Here is a 10,833-nt window from a genome sequence, read left to right on the forward strand (position 1 = left end):
AGTTCACCGCAACATTTCCCACTTCATTCCCTCGAGTGCCCATCATCTCCTCAAAACAGTTCTGATGAGTGGAAAACTGGGAATTTACCCACAGAAACAAGACGAAAAATTACATCTTAGACTCTTCTCTGAATAATTCATGAGTCACTATTTGTGGGAAGCTGCACGAACATGTGTGTTTGAAAGAAACCAGGCAATCCCTCAGAAACAACATGACTGTTCTAGATTTGTGGCCTCAAAAGTTGAGGTCTGGGAATTTAAGAAGACTCAAACAGCTACTGGAGTCAATTGGGTCACATTCTGGAGGAGTGTAGCTACCATAGACTGTATATAAGAAAGAAGGTAGCTACACAGCGCCACACTGTGGCTAACACTATGAAAAACACCAACACACAGCATAGGATTCTCTTGCTCTTATTTTTAATTATAGAGAGAACTACAGCAGCATTTACATCAACATCCAAAAAAAGTATGACAAAATGACACCGGCTTACACTTTGGCAGCAAAAGCAGCTCACACGTAACAGCCAGCAAAATATTCATTGTTTCCAATGAAAGCACAGCTCACAGAAAGCATACTGCGTGCAAATACAGTACATGAAAATATACCTGGAGTTAACGGTGGATCATGTGCAGTGGTTTTAGAGCTTTCAAGCAATAAACATCGTCAAATGACACACCTCAGATACCCTAATCTGCCGCGGTGGTCTAAACCTAAAAAGGGTGGGGGGGTTGAGATGAACGTACTTCGTGGGCTTACATAATGTTTCAGTTTTTATATCATAACCCATGAACCCAGGGAGCGCAGCATCAACCCCCAGCTGCCCGGAGATATATTAACTGTCTGCACTTGCTGGCATGAGGGACCACTAGTCCCACCACATAGGAGCATGTGGTGTGTGTGTGTGTGTATCCTGTCTGAGCACCCACAGGCTGTTTATATAACTGTTAATTATCACAGTACACCATGATATATTCTTGGCTCTAACTCAGTAAATACTCCAGGGGGACTCTTAGAATAAATAATAATTTCACCTTTGCACACATCCATCGCTCAATTTAGAAATATATAAAACAACAAAACAAAAAAACCCACCAGATCCTCGTCCAAGTTTGTTGACTCATGCACACAAACATTTTTTAAATCTTTTTCTAAAGGGAATGATCACTGTGATTGTCAGCTGCTATCCGACTCAGGCGTACACAGCCTGTATCACAAACTAAGGCACTCAGTTTGGAGGCCACTTTTAAGTGTAGAAGACTGAAATGTGTTTTTTTCTCATGACTTAAAAGCCATTTTAAAGCAGCTTCTGATTGGGAAAAAAAGTATTTATGAACAATTAACAGAGTAGGAGTGCAACATCCTGAATTACAGGTAGTTAAATCAATAAATAAGTGGAGTCAGTATCAAATTGAAATGAAAGCTTAAGCTTAAATGTAGAAATTGGATGAGCTTAAAACAGGTACGAGTGTTTGTGTGAGTCTTTTAGTTGCTTCCACGCTTGCCACAGGCTTTAAAGAGGCGTGTAGCCCCAACGGGGAGCAGACAAATTCTCATGCCGCCCTGAACGTGGGTCTACATCAAACCCCCATTCACTGGTTCCATTAAGGTTCCATCCCAATCCAGCCATTCCCGATTTTTGGTCCTTTCTGCTCGTCTCGGAGCACTTGCTCATACTCGTCTCTTCTTCGCTCCGATTCTGCCCATCACACATCGATCATCTTCAGCTGCTCGTACGTGAGGAAGAACTGGACACAGAGTAAAGGAATGCAGGCGAGAGAGGGGTGGAAATTGTTGTTGCGAGGGATATTTTGGCTTTCTGTACTTCAGCTCAAAGCCTTCCTTGTTGCTGTTATTTATTACCCCAGTCTGCTCTGCTGTAACTCAACTATTCAATAATCTTGTTGCGTTTTTAGGCTTGGTTGGAGCTAAATGGGGATCTTCCAGCCCCTCTCTCCCCTCTGTGACTTTCTAATTTCACATTCCCTGAATTTATTATCTTTAATCAGAGCTTGGCCTTCACAGAAAGGCTATCAAAGTTCTCTCCCCCACTCTGTATCCCTCTCCCCCCCAATCAAGGGCCCCTTACGTTCTCTGTAAGCAGGGGGGAGTGGAGAACTGAGTCAGTAGGTTATATAACAATATAACAGAATTAGCTAGCATTAAGCTATAAGCTGTCCTCCACTGAAGCATGGCTCCAAATGAACACTAAACACGTAACTAATGCATAACAGAATTTACAACTTTTACCCGCCGATTTCTCCAGCTGAAAACATGTTGCATCACAGAGGATGTATGTAAACAGAGCGGTGCACTAATGAGATGATTAAAGGATACAATGATGTTCCATGGTCCCAGGCGGAGCCAGTTGGGGAAGAAACCCTTGTAGAGGGCCATGAAGCCCTCGGAGCGCCACGTCTGAAAAGAAAACAAACATGTTTAAAACTCATTTTATTTTCTAATCCTTTGATAATCATCTGAAAGTCGTCTCTGGGCAGTTTTTAACTAGGACTGGGGAAATCATGGAAATATTAAGGTTTGAACTAGATACTTAACATTACTACACAATTTTAAATATTTACCATCATGGGAGGCAAAAAAAAAATCAAACAAACTTCATGGCAACAGACTGGTGATGGTCAAATATCAAGTATGAATTTTGATGCAGCTTTAAAATGTCAAAATGCTGGCACAGGTGTTTGTAGAGAAAAGTGATTGATTTATTGCTGTACTTCCATAAAGTTGGAGGACTCACATGAGACAGATTTAAAAAAGAAAAATCGAAGCGAGATATCTTAGACCCTGTTTATACCTCACATTAACATGCGTCTCAGGTGTTCCGATCACATTGCTGGACAGCTGAGACACTTTGGTGTTCACACCTGTATTTATTATGTGTCTCTAGCTGAGCGCTTGTTGATGTTTCGAGAACTAATATACATGTACGAGCTATTCCAACTGTTCAGATTACTCCAACCAAGTACATCTGTGCTCCTCTCCATTCTTTCAACTGTTGCCATGCTTTTACCAAAACAACCGCCACGTCCTGCATTGGTGACATATTTTCCTGTTACGTCCTTGCAGGGGACACATCAGGACACATTAGAGTTTACACTATCAAAAGGATATGTGGACAGATGCGTCCCATACCACCTCTGCAAGTGGTTTGAGTAATCGGGTCACAATGTGTCTTGTTGGACCTCTGTCTTTAGTCAAGCTCCAAAATCTCTGGATCCTATATTTCCCAAAATGCAACCAATGGCATGTGTTTGTTTTTCACTGTGTGCTATTTTTACAACTTGCTCCCTTTAAAGCCACAAAAGACATTACACAACTGTTGCTACAGCTGCTCACAGGCTGAACAGGAGTCCCCATGATGACTACACTGATCTTCATTTGCATATTTGTTGGATTGCTCCTTTAATGGTGTCATCTACAAAACACCACCTGTTTCCTCTCAGGATTTTTGACTGACCTGCAGTAGACAGTCTAATGTTCCCTGGTACAAAGCTACTCCTCTCTGGTTCATCATGCGCGTCCGGACGACGTCCACCGGGTTGGAGGCCAAAGCCCCCGCCAGGCCACATACGAAGCTGGACCTGTTGAGACCACAAGGCACAGCTGTAGTTGTTTGCAGCAAGTGCGATTTTCTCCGGACAGGAAAAGAAAATAACTCCAAGTACAAATGGAATGCGCAAATACCCACATTCACCACTATAAATACACACAGTGAGGAGAGCTGATGTCAACTGCAACCTTGCTTAGATAGAGAGAAATTACAGTGTATTTTGAGATGCTTGTTTGTTGAGTAATGTCTGAAATAGAGCACAGTACCTGGCTGTTCATGCTGAGTGTGAGTGGCAAAGAAAAATGTAAAAAAGGACTAAGTAGTGAGCATACTAAGATTTGTAATTTTGCTTCCAGTTTTCAGATGTGAAGAATAGGAATAAGAATAGTACTACTACTAAAAATCGGGATTTATTTATAATCAATTACAGTCTCGTAATTTGAAATGTGTTTGAAGTATCGAAGTTCAATCCACTGTATGGTATTAAAGTCTATTTTTCCATGACAAGCTATATCCTGCCAGCGATAACATCAAATGAGAATTGGCAGGGGGATCCGCAGGCATCTGCCAAACTTACAAGAAGTGTGTGTACACGGTGTCCCCCATGTGACCCGACAAGATCAGATGCTTCTTGGTGATGTCGTAGACCGGCAGCTCGACCCCGACCACGATCGCCGCCCGCTGAGCCGTTAGAGAGACGCCCTGACAGAAAGAGAAAGCAACATAAAAAAAAAAAAATCAATTTCTCTGCTACCTGAAACCCCCTGACATACAGTAGCAGTCATTAATCTGTACACATAAAAGCATTTATCCAGCTGTGTGTACCTTCCACAGTCCTCTTGTTCCCTCCTGTTGGTAGATGTTGATGAAGTTGCCCATCATACTGCCCTGGATCACATTTCCCTGAGCCTGCATGCGAATCTGGGAGAACAAAGAGAAAGTTGTCCACAAAGTCAAACTTTTTTTAGACAATAAACACAAACTCAACCAATGTTCACTGAGCCAAGCACAGGGGCGTATTGGTCGGGCCCCCATCGGAATGCAAAGTCAAAAAAAAAAAAGTTGGTGGGGGATTTTTGGTGAGATGTGTCAAGTATTTTCTCTACTCTTGTTTCCAGGAACTTTCTTCAGCCAGGGCTTGACTTGTCTTGGCTTGACTTAACTTGACTTGTTTTTATTTATAATGGCTGCTGTTTAGAGATCAGTCCCGGTTTGCCGCCTGGCTTCACGGTGACTTGGCAGTCTCAGCTGGAACAGATCGTGACGAAAACGCAATGTTCCGAACCTGCTGCCGTGTCTGCTAGTTTGTTAACCCTTGACAAATGTATACACTGTAAGAAAAGGAGGTCATTGCGCCTAATAGAGCGTGACGAGAAGAAACTGGGCAAAATGTTATGAGTACACATAAGTGTGACCGCACATGCATGATATTTATGCACCCATATCATTTACAGGACACTATGTTAAGCCTTGGGGGGCAGCGGTCTATAAATAATCCAGTAGTGGGGTCTTGATAGCACTGAGATGCCCTTCACTCCGATAGGCAAGCTACCAAAAGAGGACACCTACTGATTCATCTAAAAAACGGCTATAAATCCTTCATGTGCTTAAATAAATATGGGCCTATGGAGTGTTTCACATGGCTGCATAAGTAGTTGCAGCTGTATGTACTTAAAAACAAAACTCAAAGAATGGGAGATGTTTTTCTGCTGCGCAGTCGCTCCAAGGCATCAGTCAAACCTGCTCTACTGCTTTTGTGATCAGCTGCATAGAGATTTAACACAGGACACGAGGAAGAAAAAAAAAAGTAGGTCAAACACAATTTTTGTGTCAGCTACCTTCAGCACATCAGTAGGGTTGGCGATGGAAGAAGAGACGACTCCAGACAGGACACCGCACGCCACATTAGTCAGCAATGTCTCATCTGAAAGAGGAGAAGTGGGAGTGGGAGGCAGACTGTAAATGAACAAGCAGCATTTGATACCCACACATCAACCGGTTTTATAGAAGCACAGTAGCAAAAAAAAGAGCTCTCTGTACGAATAAAATGACAAACAGGTCTCATTCAAATCTGTTGCCTCTCCTGTGACCTTTAAGAGGAATGTGCATGTGTGAATGAGTGACGATGAACTACTGGAAATACTGTGTGTTTAAGTGCGTGTGTGTGAGAGAGAGGGGGGGAGAGAGAAACTGGGACTCACCTTCTGGTCTATCAACCAGCAGTCGCTTTAAGCTCTGGTATGTGCCAATTTTAATGGTCCCATAGGATGCCTGACGCAGCATGGCAGGAGCTATTCTGTAAAAGTGAAGTCAAGTTTATTTCTATCATCCTATACCACAACGCTTCAGTAGGCTGGGTCCTGACACATCCAAAGCCCTCATAATAAAACCTTTAGAAAAGTCCCTAAATAAATGTTAGCACAGTAGGAAAGCAATACAAGATTAAGAGGCAGATCAGACAGATGCAGCTGTCTTTTAGTAGAAGGACTGCAGGAAACATAAGTAGGGCAGCTGTTTTTTTGCATAAATAGGAAGTGTGCATGAAAGAGGAAATGTGAGGTGCAGTGTTATTATAATGAGACAGTAGGTCCAACACACAGTTAGGAAGACATACAGAGACATCCACCATACTGACCCTGAATAGAGAGCTCGGAGCCCCTCCTCTTTGCCCACCCTGGATAATGCATGGAGCATGCCTCTGTACCGGATCTCACGGTATTTACTGTCGCCCACCTGGCCCTGAACTTGAAGCCGCGTCTTGGCTAAATCGATTGGGAAGGTGCCTGCAACAAAGAGCACGACACACGCACGATTAATAAGGCTGCAACACACAGACGAGATTTAAATGATTAACAGTAATCCAAGCAACTCGGCCTCCTCGCCGCTTCTCCACATACCACTCACCGCATTCCGCCGTCACAGACGCTAGCCCGCCGAAAACAAACGGTTTCCAGTTGGCGTTAGACATTTTTCTCCCGCCGTGTAAATAGACTTACTGTGGAAAAAATCTCCCGGGCATACACGGAAGAAAGGGAGACAACGTGAAGTAGTCTGCGGCTCGCGTTTCAATCACAGCCGGCGTTTAAGGAGTCCAACCCCTCGTCCCTCCCCCCTGCCGCCGCCGGTCTTGGAGGAAGGCTCCGCCCTTCGCTCCCCGCCCACCAGCAGTTGCTAGGCAACCGCGATGGTCGGTAGATAGGAGACAAAAAAATCCTTTAATAGGCAGTGGTGGAAGATCACATCCTGTACTTAAGTAAAAGTACCAACACAGCAATGTAAAAATACTCTATCAGGAGTAAGAGAAAAATCCTACAGAAGTAAAAGTACAGAAGTATTATGAGTGATGTAGTTAAAGTATTACAGTAAAAGTACATAAGTATTATGAGCTTGATGTAGTTAAAGTATTACAGTAAAAGTACATAAGTATTATGAGCTTGATGTAGTTAAAGTATTACAGTAAAAGTACATAAGTATTATGAGCTTGATGTAGTTAAAGTATTACAGTAAAAGTACATAAGTATTATGAGTGATGTAGTTAAAGTATTACAGTAAAAGTAGGCCTACATAAGTATTATGAATGATGTAGTTGAAGTATTACAGTAAAAGTAGGCCTACATAAGTATTATGAGTGATGTAGTTGAAGTATTACAGTAAAAGTAGGCCTACATAAGTATTATGAGTGATGTAGTTAAAGTATTACAGTAAAAGTAGTGGTTTGGTCCCTCTGATATATTATTATATAGCCTATAACATTATTAGATTATTAATACTGAAAAAAAATCAGAGATAGAGCAGCTTATTAGGCCTACTGTTGTAGCTGCTGGAGGTAAAGCTAGTTTCAAATATTTGATATACAGTTAGCTGGTTTAATCTAGCCTAGTGGTTCCCAATCAAGGGGTCAATCCCCTCCAAAGGGTCACCAGATAAACCTGAGGGGTCATGAGATGATTAATGGGAGAGGAAAGAAGAAAAAACAACGTTTTGATAACAAATATGTTTTCAGTTTTTAGACATTTTCTTTTATCTTTGATTTTTGCTGAAATATTGGATCATTTGGACATTAATTGAAATGAAACCATGTGACTAGTTTAGAGAGGGGGGGGGGGTCACTATTTGGTGGAGCTGTTAACAACTCATAGACATCTGAAGTGTGAGCCTGACTCCATACTACTTTTTGTAAGATGTCAAAAGACAAAAAGGTTAGAAACCACTGGTTTATTTTTAACAATGTGTTGTATTTTAAAAGCTTGCTATATTATTCATTATTAAAGCTCTGGAATTATCTCCCTTAATCTCCCTGTGACTGCCCTTCCTTTTCTACATTCAAATCTGACTTAAAAACTTTTCTTTTCCATGAACATTTCTCTTCCTCCTTCTCTGCTTAGTTTTGTTGTTGTTGTTTTATTTTGTTTTTGTTTAGTTTCTGTATTTTAAGTCCTTGGGTCTTTGAAAGGTGCTATATAAATAAAACTTACAATCATCTGAAAAGTAACTAAAGCTTTCAAATAAATGTAGTGGAGAAGAAAGTACAATATTTCGCTTTAAAGTATAAAGTAGCATCAAATGGAAATATCCCAGTAAAGTACAAGTACCGTAAAACTTAAATACAGTACTTGAGTAAATTTACTTAGTAACTTTCGACCACTGTTGATAGGCAACATTTTTGCTAACTTTGAGCCATTTTACCCCTGGGAAAGTTCCTGTGGTGGAAATGCCCAATGCAATATTCTCTGCAATACTCTGAGTGATCTGTTTACAAGCAGTGTTGAGATAAAAAATTAAAAAAAGAGTGCCTCAAACACATACTCTCCCCTTCATTCAATAATAATGCAGAATGATGTGCTTACAATTTGACACTTAAAAGCTTTTTTCAAATTCATCAGCTGAAGCTTCTCTAGTCTGTGCTCACCCTAAATCTAAGTTTAAAGATACCCTCCAGACATGTTTTGAGATATATGTAAATACTTAGAGATATACCGATGACTGTGAATCTGAACAGCCTGCTACTATCAAACTCTGCTCATCATTCGATGTGAAGGTCAAACATGTAATGGAGAGAAGAAGAAGAAAAACAAACTTTTGAGCACAGGGGGGCTTCGAGGTACAGTGTGTACGAGCATGATTGTGTGATATCTAGTTTAGAGGCCAATCATGGTCCAGTATGCCGCTTACATAAGTGATGTTGAAACTTGAAGCCTCCAATGAAAGGAGAGCTCAAGAGCTAAAAATGAATGCACACCCTGTCCCTGACTGCTGCCAGTCCATGAAATAATTCTATTAGGGTTGATTTTATATATATATTTTTTCATTTTGTATTTTATTCAATTTTAATTATTACTTTTAAAGGACATTTGGGGTTGGTCCCTAAGTATGTCACTGACTTACTAACCTCTTACGAGCGTGAATGCAGCCTGAGATAATCCTGTAGAGGTCTGTTAGTAATTCCCAGATCAAGGCTAAAGACCAAAGGAGAGCGAGCCTTTTGGGTCAGACACACTCTCTGGATTGACCTATTGGAGGAGATCAGGCAGGCTAGCTCGGTGTCTTCTTTTAAATCTCTCTTAAAAACACACTTTTTCAGAATTGCTTTCTCGTGAATTGGTTATTTTTCAGTTTTTTGCTTTAATGTTTTTACTGCGTTTTAGTAATTCATGCCTCGCTTTTTCATTATAACTGCATCAATTCAACTTTTATTTCTTATGTATCTTGTAATTTTTAGACTGCCACCCCCTGTACACAAAGTCCTTCACATCCTGTGTATAATCATCACTAGTCTACAGAAGGCTGATGTGGACTCATATTTATAGTAAATATGACCTGAACATGACACATAATATAGTCTATATTATGTGCTGACTGTGATGTTCCTCTCTAGTACAAAACAATTAACACATCGTCTAAAACTTTGAACATTGGAAAGAGCAGACCATTTCAAAATTCATCACTTTCCTTCCTGTGTAGACACATATCACTCTCTGACTCTTTGAAATTGATGCAACAATGATTAACTTACAGTAATCAATTTGGTACCTGAAAGAAAGTCTACAGAAATGTGCATTTAAGCTATCTTGGTTTAACTTCTTTTAACAATCTAACTATTCTGCCTGAGTAACTGGGCTACAGGAAAAGGTAGAGCTCATATTATTTTTCCTCATTGTTTTTTAGTAAACAGAACCTTAGCATTTGGTTTGCCTAGTCTACTGTTTTATGAGCTCTCCAGAACACAACCAACTAAGATCTTGAAGGAACAAATGAGACCTCAAACATCTGCACCAAGAAAGAAAATAGATCTTTCTTCTCTCTTGTCCATTCTACAGAGAGGTCAGAGGTCACAAAACATATGGAGCTCATATGTCCCTTGTACCACATTAGATGTCCAAAAGTTGAAGGTTATCCAAGTCGGTAACAGACGGTCAATCCTGTTGTTGATTCATCTTCAGGGTCTGACCGTATTGAACTGTTGCTCTTTGATACACATGATATGTTTAGTAATGCAAGTCGGTGTTATGCAATGCCATATCCTGCTTCAGTCATGGTCAGTCATCTCTGTGCAAGGTGAGTGTGAGGGTGAATATTGAGGGTACCGACCTTTAACACCGTTTTTGTCATGTGTTGTAAATGCTCAACATAATCATGCAGAAGCAGGTCAGTAATGTGTCGATGGCTGCCTGCCCGGGACCACAACCTGGGAAGCACCAACAACACTGGGCCACGCGGGTGTGTGTGTGTGTGTGTGTGTGTGTGTGTGTGTGTGTGTGTGTGTGTGTGTGCATGTTCAGCTTGCCCATTGTGTTCAATGTCATGTTGTTATTCAGTGCTGCTGTCATTCAGACCATGCATGCAATGCAGGCTGGAGAAGGTCGTCAACAAAGGCTGCTGTAGCTCTGTCATTAAGATAAAGGTGGACTCACTGAGAGCAGAGTTTCATCTCTACTGGATGGGCTCAGTCTTCTTTAACTCTGTATTTAAACACCAATACATTTCAGCCATTGTAGTCCTTCTCTCCTTAGTCCGCCAATATGCCTTTTTACTGCATCATTAAATAAGTCACCATGTGTTGAGGGTCATATCATGTGCAATGTGTCATTACATTATCATCATACCAATGTGCATTGGACCATATATCCATCTGGACAGTGCGTCTTTATACCAATATGTCATCATTCCTTTGAACCATTGTGTCATTTTGCCAATGCGTCCCTTTGTGCTTGTGCAAATATAGTATTACTATGTGTAATAATGTTTATGTTTACATTGTGCGTGT

General features: G+C 41.0%; 1 protein-coding gene across 1 annotated transcript; it reads right to left on the minus strand.

The window, feature by feature from the left end:
- Positions 1–419: 419 nt before the first annotated feature.
- LOC133990579 (kidney mitochondrial carrier protein 1) lies at positions 420–6,578 on the minus strand. Its single transcript, XM_062428934.1, has 9 exons — positions 6,474–6,578; positions 6,205–6,352; positions 5,771–5,865; positions 5,408–5,493; positions 4,395–4,490; positions 4,147–4,271; positions 3,477–3,600; positions 2,339–2,419; positions 420–1,749 (listed from the first exon to the last, which is right to left on the minus strand). Exons 1-9 carry the CDS (start codon positions 6,535–6,537, stop codon positions 1,708–1,710), a joined length of 861 nt encoding a protein of 286 aa, XP_062284918.1. The 5' UTR covers positions 6,538–6,578; the 3' UTR covers positions 420–1,707.
- Between the last annotated feature and the right edge of the window lie 4,255 nt (positions 6,579–10,833).

The sequence above is a fragment of the Scomber scombrus genome, chromosome 11 (genome assembly GCF_963691925.1).
Source record: "Scomber scombrus chromosome 11, fScoSco1.1, whole genome shotgun sequence".
NCBI lineage: Eukaryota > Metazoa > Chordata > Actinopteri > Scombriformes > Scombridae > Scomber > Scomber scombrus.